This window comes from Lithobates pipiens, unplaced genomic scaffold, assembly GCF_037356315.1.
Source record: "Lithobates pipiens isolate NorthernLeopardFrog02 unplaced genomic scaffold, aLitPip1_a1.2 Scaffold_19, whole genome shotgun sequence".
In the NCBI taxonomy this organism is placed as follows: domain Eukaryota; kingdom Metazoa; phylum Chordata; class Amphibia; order Anura; family Ranidae; genus Lithobates; species Lithobates pipiens.
This window is the reverse complement of record NW_027507764.1, coordinates 552029151-552048105: the sequence shown is the minus strand read 5'-3', so window position 1 is coordinate 552048105 and position 18955 is coordinate 552029151. Positions and strand designations below refer to the sequence as shown.

At 41.9% G+C, this 18955-nt stretch overlaps 1 protein-coding gene across 3 annotated transcripts in view; it reads left to right on the top strand.

Moving 5' to 3' along the window:
• Positions 1-18955, top strand: part of COL14A1 (collagen type XIV alpha 1 chain) — a 258472-nt gene that overhangs the window by 115556 nt on the left and 123961 nt on the right. For all 3 annotated transcript variants that reach the window (XM_077493283.1, XM_077493281.1, XM_077493282.1), the window contains 7 exons: positions 2482-2643; positions 7799-7950; positions 9404-9533; positions 10387-10532; positions 11278-11407; positions 12841-12980; positions 15133-15259. In XM_077493283.1, the coding sequence (XP_077349409.1) occupies positions 2482-2643; positions 7799-7950; positions 9404-9533; positions 10387-10532; positions 11278-11407; positions 12841-12980; positions 15133-15259 (987 nt within the window). The remainder of the gene's footprint in view (positions 1-2481; positions 2644-7798; positions 7951-9403; positions 9534-10386; positions 10533-11277; positions 11408-12840; positions 12981-15132; positions 15260-18955) is intronic.

Genomic DNA, 18955 nt, shown 5'->3' with positions numbered 1-18955 from the left:
TAAATTTAAAAACAATCAGCACAATGGGAGATACTCTCATTCAATGAGAAGTGGTCCTTGTGCTGGTGGCTGCTGTCTTAGTTGAAAAATTCCGTCATCTGTGCCCTCATAACTCCCCAGTTTCACGCCTACCCCTAATGCAGGAGGCAGTCAGACACTATAGCTAGCTTCTGTGCTCCTCACCTATAGCAGCCCCCTTTCCCAAAAGGCAAGCAAGCCTATCACTGCTCGGTTGCCCCCAGGCCTTATGCACAATGCTATAGTGTCTGGCTACCACGCCAGAGCATGCACGAACTGAGCAAAGTAAACAGGTACTTGAGGTTTGCAGACAGGCAGTCCTGGTACAAGGCAGGCAAGGTTCAGAATAGTCAGGGTCAATCCATAGTCAAAAGGCAGGCAGAGTTCAAAGAACGACACACAAGGGCAGCTCTCTAGGCAAAGGAGACTCCCGACAAATCTGAAGTCGAGTTTTTTCGCTGGGTGCAGAGGCTTAAAGGATCTCCATCTACTGTAACAAGTATCCAGAAGAAAAGGTAGCCGACAGCGCCAGAATCCAATAAAATGTATAAGCTCTATTGCTACATATAGGTAGATAAAAACAGCTTACATGTTTCTGCACAAAGCCTTGGTCACAGCAGAGTTCAAAGAACAGTCAGATGTTCAATCTGAGGTCGTCAACAAGGGAATTCAAACAGCAGAGCAGGACAGGCAAACAGGCAGCTTGAGCACATGTTACCAGCACTATCACAAGCATGACACTGCAGGCTTGGCTGGCTTAAATCAGGTTTGGTCTCCACCCAGAAACTGCCACATCAGGTGGACAGACAGACAGGGATGCATCACAGCCAAAACAAGGATTCTGTATGAGACTAGCAGCTGTCAAAGACCAGGTGTATTGACAGGCTTCTAACTCCCTGCTGCAATCTCCCAGAGCCACAGGGGTCAATATAGCTGCTGAATCTGTCATAGGCACTTGTCAAGAGTGTCAACTATGTCTATCCTTTCTGCTCCACTCCTCTATTCGTAGAAGCAGTACTATAGCTTCCACCGCTCTATGATTGGAAGACAGGCAGATGAATGACTACTAAAGTAAGGGGCATTCTTCCCACTAACCCTTAAGAAGTAGCTTGAGCAGAGAATCTCTCAGACCTGAAAATTATTTCAAAGGTTCCTCTGGGGTAAAAAGGTTGAGAAAGGCTGGGTTAGAGTATGGAGGAGTTAAAACCTCTGCCAACTTTTTATTGCTGTGTCTCCATTTGGGAGATTCCTCCTTAATACCTGTCTGTTTGTAAAGTGTCAGATAGAACAAAAAGTGGTGGAACATTTCCCCAGTTCCTGTCTATTTGATGAGTGTTAGGCAGAATAAGAAGTGAAGGAGAATTTCCCTAACTCCTGTCAATTTAATGGGTGTTAGAACAGCCAGTGAAGGAGAATTTCCCCATTACCTGTCTATTTGATGGGTGTCAGACAGAACAAGAAGTAATAGGAAATCTCAGGAGGAACACAGGTAGCAAAAAGGACAACTTTTCTATCACAATGAGGAAGGCTTAGCACCTCTGTCACCCCTGTGAGTGTTAGTTTCCCTCACTTACTGTCCAGGCAGGTGGAGTCACAACAGGAGGAGATGAAAAATTTCCTCCATGACAAAACAGATGACATTTAAACCTTGACAGTAGTTCTAATCCTTTCCAGTTCCACACAAAGCCTAAAAAATTAAAAATAAACATTTTGGATGAAGTTGGGCATTTTTATGGTAAGGAATATTCCATTACCAATGTCCATAGTTCCCAAATTTGGAGGGACTCTTCCTCATTTGAAAGCAAATGTTTCTGTCCCTCTTTCCTTCTCAGTTGTCTCTCTTTTTGGTCTGATGTACAGACCTCCAAAAAATTACTATTATATTATATATTACTAAAAGTACTATTGGGCTAACAAATATATCATGCTACATTATACTTTTGATCTAACACCACATTACCTCATTTGTTATTTTAAAAAGTCAGTATAAAGGAAATAAAGTGGTAAACAAAGGCAAGAGTGGGTTGAACCAATAATTGTTTGTGTAATCATTTTTCGGGGTCTGCATAACGGGGTGTGACAGGAGTGTGTCATTTGCCAACATAACATGGCCTCCAAAGTGTCCTTCTTTTTCATCTCAGAAAGTTGGGAGATATAGCAGAGTCAGATAAAAAAAAAAAAACTGTAAACACAAAACATATGTGCCAAGCAGACGACTAAAGCTAAGCATTGTGTCCATATACAGTATATACCATCTCTTTATCAGGAAGGGCTAAAGTCAGTGCAAACCAGGTCTAATACACGTTGAACCATATTAGACCACACGGACAAAATTAAGCTGCCATCATTTTAGGCATATTTTCCATCTAATAACATAATCTTTCAATGTTTTTTCTTTATTTGTACTGAATGTAACAAACTCACTACTGACATTCTAAATTATTTAAATTATTGATATTTAAGGTGTGAAAAATGCTGATCTTAATGAATTGAAGGAGATAGCCTCAGAGCCACACACCGACCATGTTTACAATGTAGCTGACTTCAACATCATGGACTCCATTGTTGGATCACTTACAAAAACCGTGTGCGAGAGAGTGGAAGATATCGACATTAATATTAAAGGTAAATTATCTTAAAAAATATGCTTTAATATTTTATTGTTGAATTTAAGGCAGATATAAAAATTCACCAGTAAATGCAGTTATATATTTATTTAAAGTGTACTAGAAAATGCAGTTCCTGAACCTCCATATCTGTCTCCTACAATTTACTGCAGCACTCAGACTGCGAGAAGGATAGGGATAACACTATGCAGTCCACATGTACTGATAATAGTGAGGAGAAGGCGGAATGACAATATTTATAACTTAGCTGCTCCTTTATTACCCAATCAGCAGGATGGTATATAGTCCTGAATATGCTGTATTTCTGCTGTTGTATTAGTGGTCAAAGGACTGGGCTGTGCTGTCTGGCAGGGATGTCTGGACCATGAGATTGGATATGCACATTTTTTTTAGTAGGTTAAACTCTTTATATATGTGTATGTTATCTGTGTACTAAGCTACATGCCTGAAGTTTAGATTTAAGACACAGTGACAAGAGAAATCAGAGATAGTTTGTTGAACTATAGTGAATCCTCTGACTCTCAACATGCACTGCACAAGCTTCCCCTTACAGTTCTCTTGCTGAGTTTGGCTATGAATTTCTTGAGGTTGACAGAAGAAGAAACAAAATAATGAATAAATATCACAGTTGGTTAATTTTGAAGCTTGTTTTGTTCCCCTTGCCACCCTAGGTACCAATCTGAGAGTGTCTTTATGGTAAATAAAGCCCCTGTGCAATGCCAACGTATAGTTTTATGCTTGTAAATTTTATGTCCTTTGTTGCATATCTTTATTTCTCCTATCCTTAGTCTCCCGTGAGACTGGGAGGCAGTGTCTATCATAAGCTGTTTTCGCCCAGGTATGCCTATGTGTGATGGCAAAGAGTGTTGATGTTACGGTTTGGGGTCAAGCTCAGAGATTGGTAGATATCCCACCGACCAACAGGATAGGTATACAAGCAGGTTACCCTGGCCAGATGACACATGCTCATCTGAGGTGTGGGGTCTAAGCACTAACTGGTATTCACCAGAGCTCCTGATGGTTGAGATATGTTTTGCTGCATGTTAATACCAGGTTGAGGACCTTGGGATCACCCCACCAGGAAGTGAGAAGTAGAAGCATAGTCAATAAACAAGTCAATGGCTAGTAACAAGTGGTTGCAGGTTGGAATTAAGCAGATGCATAGTTCAGGAACAAGCCAAAGGTCAGTAACAAGTGGTTGCAGGTTTGGATCAAATGAAAGTGTAGTCGAGGAACAAGCCAAAGGATAGTAACGAGCTGTAGCGAAGATACAGTTGGCAGCAGGAGTGACAAGACTGAGATATTGACTGGAGAAAGCATACAAATCTAGCAAAAAGGAAGTGTAAAGGCATGGCTTAAATAGGAAGTTCATGGGAGGAGCAAAGGGTTCAAGGATCAACATAAACAAGGCATAAGGCAAGGTTGCATAAGGAATCAGGCAGGGAGCAAGAAGAAATACTGCCAGACAGAGTAGAGGTTGCAGGTTCAGATGCAGGTCGGTGGTCTTTAATGCCTACACGCCACACATACACTATATTACCAAAGTATTGGGACGCCTGTCTTTACACCCACATGAACTTTAATGGCATCCCAGTCTTAGAGTGTAGAGTTCAATATTGAGTCCCCCCCCCCCTTTGCAGCTATAACAGGTTCAACTCTTCTGGGAAGGCTGCCCACAAGGTTTAAGAATGTGTCTATGGGAATGTTTGACCATTTTTACAGAAGTGCATTTGTGAAGTTAGGTACTGATGTTGAAGAGAAGTCCTGTGCTCTAATTCATTCCAAAGGTGTTCTATCAGGTTGAGGTCAGGATTCTGTGCAGGACAGTTAAGTTCCTCAACCCCAAACTCGCTCATCCATGTCTTTTATGGACCTTGCTTTGTGAACTGGTCCAAATAATATGGTGGAGGGGGGATTATGGTGTGGGGTTGTTTATCAGTGGTTGAACTTGGCCCCTTAGTTCCAGTGAAGAGATCTCTTAAGGTGTCAGCACACCAAGACATTTTTGACAATTTCATGCTCCCAACTTTGTGGGAACAGTTTGGGGATGGCCCCTTCCTGTTCCAACATGACTGTACATCAGTGCACAAAGCAAGCTCCATAAAAACATGAATGAGCAAGTTTGGGATGGAGGAACTTGACTGGCCTGCACAGAGTCCTAACCTCAACGCGATAGAACACCTTTGGGATGAATTAGAGGGCAGTCTGCGAGCCAGGCCTTCTTTTCAACATTAGTGCCTAACCTCACAAATACGCTTCTGGAAGAATGGTCAAACATTCCCATAGACACACTCCTAAACCTTGTGGACAGCCTTCCCAGAAATGCTGAAGCTGTTATAGCTGTAAAGGGTGGGCCAACTCAAAATTGAACCCTATGGACTAAGACTGGGATGCCATTAAAGTTCATGTGTGTGTAAAGGCAGGTGTCCCAATAATTTTGGAAATATAGTGTATGTGTTCATGTGTGGTTGAGGTTTCTTTGCTGAGACTGCGCTGAACTATGCACTCCCACCACACTGATCAAGCTGTCATAGACAGTTACTGTTCTCTAGCAAGCAATGTTCAGGAGCCAGTGGGACAGGCTAACTGTCATGTGAACACTGCGCTAGCCAATCACAGTAGTCATGTGATTGGCCAGTCCTTCCTGCCCCCCAACCGCTCCCTCTCCAGGCATTAAGACCATGTAAAAGGGAGGCCAGGGCTGGGTGGGAAGTGATTAATATAGACACTACCCATTATAAACCAACACAACAAATTGAACGGCAGCCTGTCTCCCAACTGTAAAGGAGGAACAAAAGCCAGTGGCCCTATGGTGTAAATCATACAGCAAAACCATGCAGATGAGCTGGCTTGAAAACTGATGTTTGCGGAGATGAGATCAGCAATTAATTTTGCATACAGATAGCAACTTTTTTGGCACATTAAACTGTACTTATCATTTGAAGCCCAATTTGACTTTGTGTTACAATCAGCTAAATGCATTACAGTGCGTCTAAACAAAAGATTTACAACATCCTAAAGTTCAATTTCTTTAGAAAACAGCCACAGCTTGAGAAGAAAAGCATGTCCCCTGCCAGCATGCTACAGTTAAGGACCCTTGGTCCTTGTGTAGAAGCAGCGGTTCCTCTGCAGAGGTCTGGCATACCAACTGCTGTGTAATGCCGCGTACACACGACCGGACTTTTCAACATCAAAAGTCTGACAGAATGATTCCGGCAGACTATTCGATCGTGTGTGGGCTGCAGCGGACTTTTGATTTGCAAAAGTCTGACAGACTTTAGAAATGGAACATGTTTCAAATTTTTCCGCCAGAACTCCGCCGGACCCAGTTCCTACCAAGAAATCCGCTCGTGTGTGTGCTAGTCTGACGGACAAAAACCGATGCGAGGGCAGCTATTGGCTACTGGCTATGAACTTCCTTATTCTAGTCCAGTCGTACGTCATCACATTCGAATCCGTCGGACTTTGGTTTGATTGTGTGTGGCCAAGTCTGTTCATTCGGAAAGTCCGTCAGAACTCTGTCAGAACTCCATCAGAACTCCGTCGAAAGTCTGTCGGACCTAAGTCCGGTCGTGTGTACGCGGCATTAGACTTCAAGCTTTCTAATTAGCTCTAGCTCTGACTCACTTGGGGGTTTATCACTGTTTCACAGTCTTCCAGATCTTCTCTACAGTAGACAAGCTTTTCTATTCTGTAATATTTTGCACAACTTTTATTTCGATGCACTTGGAAATGTATTTAGCTGATTTAAACTAAAAGTTTAAATGGGCTTTAAAAGGGTCAAATATGGTTTGCCTTTCAAAACAACTTGATAATAACGTAATATCATGCAGGTTACATTTGAGAAATATTTAGCTTTGAGGTGTGATACCTGGAGAGTGAAGGGTTTCTGTGCGCACTTGTCAGAGATCCCCAGGCAACAAGACTTCCTTTTAATATCTTTGTTTATTTGATGGTCATAATATGACACGCCACAGCAAAAGGTTGTCATTAGTTTTTATTAAAGATTAGTGGCAAAGAACATATTTTCTAGCTATAAATCAGCATTGTCTAACCTGGAGACTCATTAGTCAGGGGGGTTTAGAGAATATATCATGGCTTCTACTACCCCTCAGGATAATAAATATATGGGAAAATGCAATTACTGAGTTTGAAGGACACTAATTGCTATTATATGGCTATAATTACATGGACAAGGTCAAGGTTTAATTACTATGTGCCCTATAAGTCATTGTTTTCTCCCCTATGACCACAGATATTTATGACCACACAGTTTGATGCCTGAAATAGCATTCCTTGTTTAAAAAAAAAAATAATAATAATATAAAAGTGCTATTATTATTTTGTTGATGGATTAGCTAAGAAAGCATTAAACAAAGAGTTTTCATGCTCTTAAATATAAAACAAGAGTTTTCATGCACTTAAAATTGTTGAGGTTGCCCTGAGCACCTGAGATTTGGCCATACATGTTTTCAGAATCAATAACTTATAATTAAAGCTGAACTGTAGGCTAACAGCTATACACGTTTGAAATGCACTGCGTATGCACTGTGTACTTTTTCTGTGAGAGCAAAGCTGGCCTAACACTGATTGAAATTCGGCCGATCACTGCTGGACTGAACACATTTCAATCTCTCTGTGGCCTCTTCTACTGTCAAAGGGGCATGTTGGAAAATTTTTGGATGATCAGCTCAAACTAAAAAAACCACAAAGGCATCTCAAAACCATGAAGAAAGTTGATGCAGATAGTCTTCCCACTGCAAGAGGCTGTAGGTCTGAACAGAAAGTGAGTAGCCAAATTATAACCAGCAAGTATTATTGAGTTTGGGTCCTGCTATGATTGAGATCTAAATGGGAAATTATCCCCACTCATGGCCATCAGCCCAGTGTATATTATGTGGTCCTGGGAGTAGGTGTAAAGAAGTGAACTACCCCTTGGTCATCATGGTTACCATGTACGGCCAGTGGTTTTCTCACTGATGGCCCAAGAATGTATTTACACTAAAATGCCCTTGTTATTTGAGGGCCTCCGACAGAAGCCTGGCCTGGAAAAATCAACTACTGGTAAATATATTTGAGGGAAACTTATGACATAACACAAGAAACTGTGGACAGTTCAATACAGAATAAACTCTGGAATGTTCTATTTACAGGGGAGGTAGCTGAAGTGGTTGGATCCCCCTCTGAATTGGTCACATCGGAAGTAACAGCCAGAAGTTTCCGGGTTAGCTGGTCTCATGCACCAGGAGATGTGGAAAAATACAGAGTAGTCTATTACCCCACCAAAGGAGGACAACCAGAAGAGGTAAGAGGCAGGAGCATTCAAAGCAGTTGTTCATAGTAGTATTATCATCATCCGTGCCTATTCATATAAGTCATATGTCACACCTACAGGACCATGGTACACAACATCTTTTGATGGCTTAAAGACTAAGTTCACCTTTGTACACTTTTTTTTTTCTAAATTCCAGCTCCCCTATATCATCATTTGGGTTAGGTCATTTGGGTCTTCAGGCTGGCACCTCATATTTTTCTCTTGTGGTAAAAAATTGAACTGTCAGGCCTTGGGTTGGCATCATGGCTCTTCCTCAAGGCATTCCCAGGAACTTTTACAGGAGACTCTTTTAACCTTCAGTATTGAAGAGTAGAGAAGGGACTTCCCGAAATGATGGCTTGACAAAGCTTATGGAATCATTCCAGGACCTCCTGTACCTTTAAAACAACAAGGATTTCCATGCAAGAATTTAGTAAATTCTTCAAGTAGAACATCCGGATAGAGGCGTAAATGGCGGGGGGGGGTTATTGGGCAGATACTTTCTAGTCAACATGAGTAACTACAGAATCAAATAAACTACTAGATAAAGTCTTTCTTTTTGCTATTTATTTCTCCTTTTTGAGGTGTTAACAATAATATTCTTGCCATTTTAAAAATTCAAATATAAGTCCATAAGCATGCGGAAATCAAATGTTTCATAGCAGCAGTTTTCATTACTAAACATATATAACTGTATATTCAAGTGAACATCTTTCTCAAACCCAATATTGCAGCAGGATTCCATAAAACATTACAGGGCCCAATCCCAGATTGGATTCAAGAGTAACACAGGAGTCACCAGCCCTTACTTAAAATGGCCATGGCCAGAAATGCTAGGGGGTGTTTTTCAATTTATTTGCTAAGCAAAATAAAGCATGGAGACATGGATAGATAGATAGATGAGTTTGCTTTTAAAGTGGTTGTAAACCCTTACAAACCACTTTGACCTACAGGTAAGCCTAAATTAAGGCTTACCTGTAGGTCCAAGAAATATCTCCTAAACCTATATAGTTTAGGAGATATTTACCTGAAGACAGCCACCACTGTCTACTGCGCATGTGCCATAGACAGCGGCGTGCAGGCGCACTGGGTAAGCCGCAGATCGCGGCGATATGCCGTGAGTGTCGGCTCCCGTGCGCATGCAGCAGCGCCGGAGCAGCGAGACTCACCAAGAAGATGGACGCTCGGAACTACAGGGGACAGCTGGCTCTTATGTCAGGTAAGTGACACATAATGGACTACTATGCGATGCATAGTAGTCCATTATGCTTTACCTTTGCAGGGAATCAAAGAGGAAGTAAACCCATCAGGTTTTACTTCCTCTTTAATGTATTAAAAATGAATTAAATAGCAGTTTTGGTTTGTTGTGCTGAAATGCAGTGTACTAATGCTTTAATTAAGGTTTTATTTTGTGGTTGAGCTCAGAACTTGTCTTTTGTTGTAGGTGATAGTGGATGGCAGTGTGTCTACTACAGTGCTGAAGAACCTAATGTCTCTAACAGAATACCAGATAGCCGTGTTTGCTGTTTACTCCAGGTCTTCAACAGATGGACTGCGAGGCTCTGAAACCACCCGTAAGTCATGGAAAATGTTTTCACCATACATAAATCATCTACATCAGCCCCCTATAAAAATCTATTTTCTGCATGTGTACAGCCCATTGAAGCACAGGCAGCATAATGGATCAGTACTTAAATTACATGTATAGTCGTATCGTTTTTCAGTTTTGGATAAACTAGGGTAGTTCTGGGTGAAGTAGAGTAACAAAAGGTTTGTTGATCTCTAGAACTATCAAGAAATTGTGCACTGTGATTACACTGATAAAAAAATTTAGGAAATTGTGCACTGGGTACTTTTTAAATAGTAAAAGCGTATGGAAAAGAAGCTGTGAGATTTTTTTTTTTTTAGTTTTGAAATTAAGTTGTAGAATAAATATTGAGATCTCCATAATGCTGGTTCTTAAAGCATAACTAAAGGCAAACATTTTATTTTAGTTTTGGACAAGTGGAGAGGGATTAGGACACTGGTCAGTTTTTTTATTGCTCTCTGGGCCCCTATAAGGGAGATTCACCCTCTCTATTTGTTCTGTTTACCATTATCATTGAAAATTAAAGTAAGTTGTCCCCAGAAAAGTACCGTAATAGAGGGGAAATCTTCCAATGGGGACACTAGTTCTGGTGACCTGGGGGTCCCAAATACATTTGCTTAATTTACAGGAATTTCCTCTCACTTCCTGTTTGGTTATGGGACAGGAAGTGAAAGGAAATCTCTGCAATAGGTCATAGATGGTGAAAAAAAAAATCTGACAGGGGTTATAACCCTCCCTTACTCTATCCAAAATGAAAAAAAAACAAGTTTTGCCTATAGTTCTGCTTTAAGTCCTCCATATATAACTCAGAATACTTCTTGCTTTGTTTCATTTCTCAGTGGCATTACCAATGGCCACCGATCTTGATTTGTATGATGTCACCCACCGAAGCATGAGAGCAAAATGGGGAGGAGTTGCAGGAGCTACTGGTTACATGATCCTGTACGCACCTCTTACTGAGGGATTAACTGCAGATGAGAAAGAGGTAAGTTACAATGCACAGTAACTGGCTAATTTTCTTAACATGTGTCAAAATTGGAAGGATGTCAACATTCTAGGTACTAAACTAATTGCTGTCTACTAACTGGTATGGAAAATAACACAAAGATTTTCTAACTTGTTGGAAAACTGTAATTTTCTGGCTAGTAATTGATAATGTGTGGGCCATTTTACATGCACATGAACGTCTCATCATCTCTTCCTTGTGGTTATTTAGGTTAAGGGGTAACTCCACTTTCATGGGAAAAATAAATTAGCAAATAATGTTATCAAAAATTATTGTTCCTTTTTAATCCACAGTGCTGTAATTTTCTGTAAAGTGCAATATGGCTACCTGGAGGTGTTCTGTACACAGATGATGCACAGAACACCCCCTGAAAAGGTAATTTCCTGCTTATGTGATTGGCTTACTGATTTCCCCAGAAGTCTGTATTAACCGCTTGCTGACTGTATACCATAGATATATGGCTGCAAGGCAGCTTCTCTTCGCAGAATCATTTCAGGTACAAGATTCTGTACTCTCCTGCTGTGATTGGACAAAGCAAGAGCCAATCAAGTCTGCCAAGACCCACCGATTGTTCCCAAAAGAGGCGAAACGGCGGTCCACCTATGTAAACAAGGCAGATCGCCATTCTGTTAGTGGGGAAGACAGAGATCTTGTGCTTCTGCTAAACAGGACATATTTAACACTAGCAGCTATTTAATTGAATGCATCTCATATTTATTTTCAGATGAAGGTTCCTGCATCCATTACTGATGTTGAGCTGGATGAACTGACTCCCAGTACAGAATACACAGTGACAGTCTATGCAATGTTTGGAGAAGAGGCCAGTGATCCACTCACAGGACAGGAAACAACATGTATGTAAAAAGCAGATGACAATAACTTACTAGGAGGGGCTTCAAATGTACAAAGCTTTTTCCCTCTATTTTTGTACATAACTATTCTATCTTCTTAACCCACAGGGGTGTATTTTGAATGCATCAAGTATTAGAATCATTCGAAATTTGCCCTACCACTCCAACAAATTATTTGACATTCAGTATCATTAGAGCCGGTTCACACAGCGGGCGATGCGAGGCGACACGACTCGCCTCGCCTCGCAAGTCGCCCCCGTTCTGTACAATGGAACCGTTCTGAGAGGAGCGACTCGAGTCGCTCCGACTCAGAAAAAAGGTTCCTGTACTACTTTCCGGCGACCTCGGGGCGACTTGCATTGACTTCTATACAGAAGTCATTTGCAAGTCGCCGCTGAGGCCGCGGCAGGTCGCGGCGAGGCAAGTCGGAGTCGCCTCGCCTGCTGTGTGAACCGGCCCTTATTCTCCCACTAAAAAACAAACAAACTCTTGAGCAAAAACTTTTGCTGGTTTAGTCGACTGAGCAGCTAAAAGCAACTAATAAACCAGTGATTGGAGGAGGCTTCAAGCTTTCTGCAGAAATGTTTCTTCAAGAGATATACGTTTTAATGTCCAGATCCCCTCTATTTCAACATTCTCAAGACCTGATGAAGAAAGATCTTTCATACTTTTGAAATGCTTTGGCTGAATGCCTTGGCACTACCCAAAAACGAAATTAGGACTTCAAAATCTGTTCTCTTTCTTGCATATCCAATATACTTTCCTAAGCGTATCAAGTGGCGCTGGTATAGCAGAGAAAAGCCTACCGGTACCCACTCCTGTAACAATAGAAAATACACTTGACCAGAAAACGAATTAATATCAGGGAATCCAGCGCTACAAAAATCCACTTCCCTAGACAATAGAAACATGATGAATGATGTAAACAGTTCTCATTCTATAGAAAAACAAAACATTTTGACATGAGTTGGACTTTGAAGTATATGCATAGCCCCAATTTTTTCTTTTCTTTTTTGAAATCTCCCAAAGTAAGAGGAATTTACACTTACCTCTTATTTTCGGGACAACACTAACACTAATGGTGACCTCATGAGATGGCAACTGCCTAAATTGATTGTTCTTTCCAGATTGGATGACAATCTTACATCTACTGCAGACCCTGCCGGCCAGATGCTGTCCGTGGCAATAGTAAATGGAGCAAGTTACAAAATTTGTTCTGATGTCTATTGTGTTCCCCATAATAAGCAGTGTCAACCATCTACACACTTCTACTGCTTTCTTCACTGACATAAACATCAATGTTCAATGGAGTTGAATGTTCTTATTTATTAACCTGCCAGTCAACGTGTATGTGCAGTGGTCACATTGCACATGCATTTCCAGCCACCCATTCATCAGTCATCATGTTCCACTCACTGCCTCCATTTTGTCCACAGTGCCGTTAACTCCTCCCAGAGACCTCCGATTTTCAAACATTGAGCACAGCTCAGCCACCGTCTCCTGGGACCACTCGCACAAAAATGTTAATGGTTACCGGATTATGTATGTGAAAACGGGCGATTCAGACATCAACAATGTAAGTAACAACATTTTTTTTATTATTATTATTATTATAATACAGGTTTTTTATAGCACTAACAGTTTATGCAGTGCTTTACAATATCAAGGGGACAGTACAATTACAATACAGTTCAATAAAGAAGAAATAGGAGGGCCTTGCTCATGGAGCTTACAATCTAAAGGGTGGGGGAGGTGTTATAAAAGGTAATGGATGTAGGAGATGATCTGGTGGAGGTGGAGTACATTTATTAGGTGGAGGTAGGCGTAGGCTTCCCTAAATAAATGAGTTTTCAAGAATCACCTAAAGGCAGTCAGGGTAGAAGCTGATCAGACATACTGGGGCAGGGAGTTCCAGAGGATGGGAGAGGCCCTGGAAATGTCCTGGAGGTGAGGGAGGGAGGAGGTAACAAAGGAGTTAGAGAGAAAGAGGTCTTGGGAGGAACGGACAGGACAATTTGTGCAATATTTGCATATGAGGTCGGTGATGTAGCTGGGGGTAATGTTATAGATGGTCCTATATGCTGTGGTTAGCATTTAGAATTTTTTACAATGGGGTAGTGGAAGTCAGTGGACAGATTGTCAGAGAGGGGCAGTAGTCACAAATCGGTTTATGAGGTGTATTAGTCTAGCAGCAGCATTCATAATAGATTGAAGGGGGGATAGCCTATGTAAAGGTAGGCCAGTGAGGAGGGAGTTGCAGTAGTCAAGGCAGGAAATATCCAAGGAGTGAATAAGTTGTTTTGTGGTGCCGCTAGGAAGGGGCGAATTTGGGAAATTTTGCAGGGCTTAAGGCAAAAAGATTTAGCCAGTGATTGGATGGGGAGGGCTAAAAGAGGGGTCAGAATCTAGAATAGCACCTAACACCCAGGCATGTGTGGAGGGACCAGTGGTTGTGTCTTTGATCTGAAAAATAGTATTCTTCTTTCAACTGCTTCCCCTGTCCTATTATAATTATTTATTTTTTCCTCTGCATAATACTAAACCTACCTATTTGCTCATCTTAAACATTATTGGCCTTCATCATCATATTTGTTGTAATACCAGTAACACTTTGTCTTAGTATTTTCTCTCTACTGTTGTCTTTATTCCCTATTTTTTTTTTAAGACGATACTGACAATATGTGGGGTTTGCTGTCTGTCAATGACCCTGAAAATATTTGTTGCCTAGCTATTGATATGCTAGCTAACCAGCCTGATAGTAAGGAGTGCATGCACATTCCTTTACCTGCAGCTATAATTGGCTTTCAAGCACAGATAGTGGACAGGGAAGGTGTATAGTAAGCTTAAAATTCAGACAAAGGTCAGAATATTTCAGAGGGCCTACCTACGACCAAATAATTGTAATGTTTTACCTACAGTCAGGCAGTTGAGTGTCATTTTCCAACACTCTCAGCTAACTTGCAATCCCAAAAGCAACTATATAAATCAAGGAACCTACCACCAACAATATCTGTCAACACTATCAGAGCTGTTGGTTGGCTTGATTAGATCTTCTTTGCAATTAGAAAGTGGTTGTTCAAATGTGGGCAAAACGCTTTGTGGTTACTATTAACATTACAATCTGGACAACCTCTTTCAGATCTATCAACAACTATGTAGTACAAGGCTCTGTCTGATAGGATGGTTTAGGGAGGCCCATATATTACAAAGTTTTGGTAAATAAAAAGCTGGCCATACAAAGATTGGAGGTTATGAAACAATCTCACTACCTCTAGCAACTAGTCTGCTTCCAACTGCCATTTTTACATTTATTATATAAAAGGATAGGGGGGTTTAGTTCCACTTTAACTAGGCAGAACATAAGTAAATGCATATGTAATGCAGAGATGTATTGGATTTTTTTTTACTCTGAATTTATTTAAAGGTGTTTATACTAGAAGTGCTGTGTTTTTTTTTTTTTTAATAATACTTTAGATGGCTATATTCTGCATGTTTTTCCTGCATAACATATCTACCTTTTTTAGAACTAACACCACTAATTTGCTATCTTCCTCTTTCTCTCTGTTTTCTATATTAATAGCAACTCTGAGTCCATTAACCTTACATGTACCATCTTGGTCTTGATGTTGAGTGGTTATCTAAACAAGGTATTGGCTGAGCTCTCCACCTTAGTTTCGTAGTAATCCTAGAGACGGTAATACAACATGTGTAATGTCTTCATCTTACAGGTGGAAGTTGGTCGAATTTCATCCTACAATTTAAAGAAACTGGCATCGCTCACAGAGTACACGGTGGCCATCTTCTCGGTTTTTGATGAAGGACAATCTGAGCCCCTCACAGGCACTTTTACTACAAGTAAGTCAGCAATATTAGGTAAATGTGGGCAGCTTAAACCACCTTTACTCCAGGGCTAACAACACGGAAGAAATGGCTGCACTCCAAGATCCATCAAAATTCTTATTTAATAACGAACATCACAAGTGTTACAGACAGTTCAAATGGTATATGTTTACTCCAGGGCTAATGGGCATTTTTTTATTTCAAATACTCAATATCCTCTAGTGTAAAGGCTGCCATAGGCATTAGAGGCCTGTCAAAAATGTGACTATGTTCCATCAGCCCTAAGGAATTTATGCCAACCCCAGGTCCCAAAGACTCGTGGTATTTAGTAGATAGTTAGTCTATGAAATGAAGTAGAAAAGGAGTATTACAAACACATCCAGTACTGGATTACTTGCCTACAAAAACTTTAATCTGTCAACAGTAACAACGGCACTCCACCCAGGGAGGACATGGGTGGTGTTTTTCTCTGTCACTGTTGACAGTATATACATTTTTTTGTACACAAGGATTCAGAAATGTATGGCTTTACTATTTTTGCATGCAGACAGTGTGGTGAAATGATTGATTCTGGAGGTTGTCATCTCCCGTTGCAGGTGGGAGAGAAGCACAGGAACTTAGAGTAGATTCATGAATATGTTCAAGGAGCAGGATTTTCCAACATATTCAGTTATTTCTCCCACCAAGAAGCGTCTGCCCTATAAACATGACGCTGTCTCTTGGTCTAGCCATTTTACACTGTTATTCAATGTCAGTAGGATATTGTTGGGGGATTGTTAGGAGATAGTCTTGTGAGATTAACCCTTCAAACATGTGATTGAATAAGAGAAATAGCCCATTAGTGGCTACCTATTGAGCAATTACAGCTCCATTTACAAAACAGTGGCCATACTGCTGTTTTAAGAAAACAAAAACATCATTCATGTATAAAGTACAACTACTTTTTTTATTATTACTGTATATACTCGAGTATAGGCCGACCCGAATATAAGCCGAGGCCCCCAATTTACCCCCAAAAAACTGGGAAACTTATTGACTCATGTATAAGCCGAGGGTGAGACATGCCTGTCCATCCCTGTGTGTCCGTCCATCCCTGTGTGTCCATCCCTGTGTGTGTGTCCATCCATCCCTGTGTGTGTGTCCATCCATCCCTGTGTGTGTGTCCATCCATGCCTGTGTGTGTGTCCATACATGCCTGTGTGTGTGTTCATCCATGCCTGTGTGTGTGTCCACCCATGCCTGTGTGTGTGTGTCCATCCATCCCTGTGTGTGTGTCCGTGCAGCCTTGTGTGTCCAGCCTACCTGTGTCCCGAGCCTCTGTCCCGTCCCGAGCCGAGCCTCCGTCCCGAGCCGAGCCTCCGTCCCGTCCCGAGCCTCCGTCCCATCCCGAGCCTCCGTCCTTCTGCCATGCCAGGATCGCCGCTCTTCGTCGGCGCCTCGGCGGCCATTCCACTGTTCAAAAGCCGCGCCTCCGTCTGTGATAGGCGGAACACTCAATTTCCCAGCAGTCTGTGTTCCGCCTATCACGGACATCCTCTCATCCTCGTCCGTAGTATGAGGATGAGCGGATGTCCGTGATAGGCGGACCACTGACTGCTGGGAAATTAAGTGTTCCGCCTATCACAGACGGAGGCGCGGCTTTTGAATAGTAGAATGGTCGCCGTCTGTCTGCTCAACACGCTGATCGAGCAGGCAGACGGCGATGACTCGAGTATAAGCCGAGGGGGGCACTTTCAGCCTCAAAAAAGAGGCTGAAAATCTCGGCTTATACTCGAGTATATACGGTAGTTTCAGCATTTAAAAAAAAAAATTACAAACATTGGAAAGTACAATTAAGTGTTTTACAAATGTGCAGTCTGGATTCCAAAGGAATGAAAAAAAGAAGATGGGAGGAGGAGAGCCCAGTCTCCTCCATCCCTTTACTCCAGTGTGCACAGACCATATTAGAAAGTCCCAATCTGCTGAAAAAACATCAACAATAACTGAATCTGTCATCTCTTCAGCTGCATGTCATTAGAGCTCAGCTATAGGGGAAAAGTGACTGCTTAACTGATAGGAGGAGGGAACACCTAAAAAAACAAGTAAATAGAAAATAAAATGATTATTGCTTGAAAGCAATATTAAATATAATATAAAGGTTGTATTAGCTCTTGTTTTCACATGCTTTGCGTTATGCAAGAGTAGTGTGTACAGCAAGCTTCAAACAACTTTGAAGAATTTTTTAAAAGCCTTCAACTTTCAACTAAAGTTTGGGGTTTAAAATGTATGTGTAGCCTATTTTGTAGTTTTGGATAGAGTAGGTAAGGGTTAAATCCATTTATTTTTGCTGTCTATGTACCATTGAGGAAAATTTCCCTCCATTTCCCATCTAAAGCCAGATTTACCAAAACCATGTAGTGCAAGGGCCGGCCTGATTGCATACAAATTTAAACACCTAAGGTTTGACCTCATATTATATGGTTTTGGTAAATCTGAAGGAAAAACTCAGCAGAAAAACTGATAGTGTGTATGGGGCTTTAGAGATACAACAGATAGTCCAAAATGTGGGAAATGCCATACTTAGTTGTTCCTGGAACATAGTAAGAACATAGAACATAGTGTCTCCATAGTAGACTTCCCCTGACCTTCTGTTCTAAGGAGATCTTATGCAGGACACAGGCATGGATAAAAACATGACTATCCCTTCTCCAATTTATCCAAAAGTAAAGAAAATGTTTTTGCCTGGAAATACACTTTGACAAAGATCATAACAGTGTTGACTTTTAGCAAATTTCATAAACTTGGTAAAAGCCTATTGAAATTTTCTAACGGCTTGTTGACATTGGCAATATGATCTGTGTTTACCATTCCCAAACTGGAGCTTCCCTCTATTGTAGGGCTTTCATCTATTGTATCTTCTTATGGCTTGCTATTATTGTACAACTGTGTACACCTAAAGCATTCAGCATTATAAAAATTGTACTACTGACCAGGTCCAAAACTAGGGGGCGGGGGGGTGGGGCAGGATGGGGCACATGGACCGGGTGATGCATCTAGGGGTGCCACCCCCACCCGCACTGGGAAGCACTGCTCTATGAGTGTCACTGCTGCCCGATCAAGTGTAATGGACAGGCAGCTTCCACTGCACAGTTTGCCGAATACCGGAGAACCAAATAGGAGGGAGACTGCACTGGCACACTAGAGCTGAATCACTCTGTTCTTCTCACCCAACCCCATTATAGAAAGGCATAGGAGAGCCTCCGTGGGACTGGAAGCCATTTATTAGGACAAGGAGAAAGGTTTGTGTGTAGAAGACCCTGGACTAGGAAGTTGGGGTTGGTATGGCAAAGAATTGGGGGGGGGGCCTGTGGGGTGCAGAGAAGACCCTGGACTAGGGGGGTTCAGAGGAGCCCTGGGCTGGGGGAAGGTGGTGCAGAGGAGGCCTTGGGCTGGGGGGAGGTGGTGCAAAGGAAGTCCTGGGCTGGGGGGAGCGGTGCAGAGCAGGCCCTGGGGTGGAGGATCAGGTGGTGTAGAGGAGGCGCTGTAGTGGGGGAGTTGCAGAGGAGGACCTAGACTAGAAAAGGATTGGTATAGCAAAGACCCTGGATTAGGAGAGGAGGAACTGGACTAGGAGGGGAGTACATGGGGCCCTCAAATGGGCGATGCAGAGGAGGCTGTGGACTGGAAGGGGAGTACCCCGGAGGCCCTGAACTAGGGGTGTAGAAGAGGCCC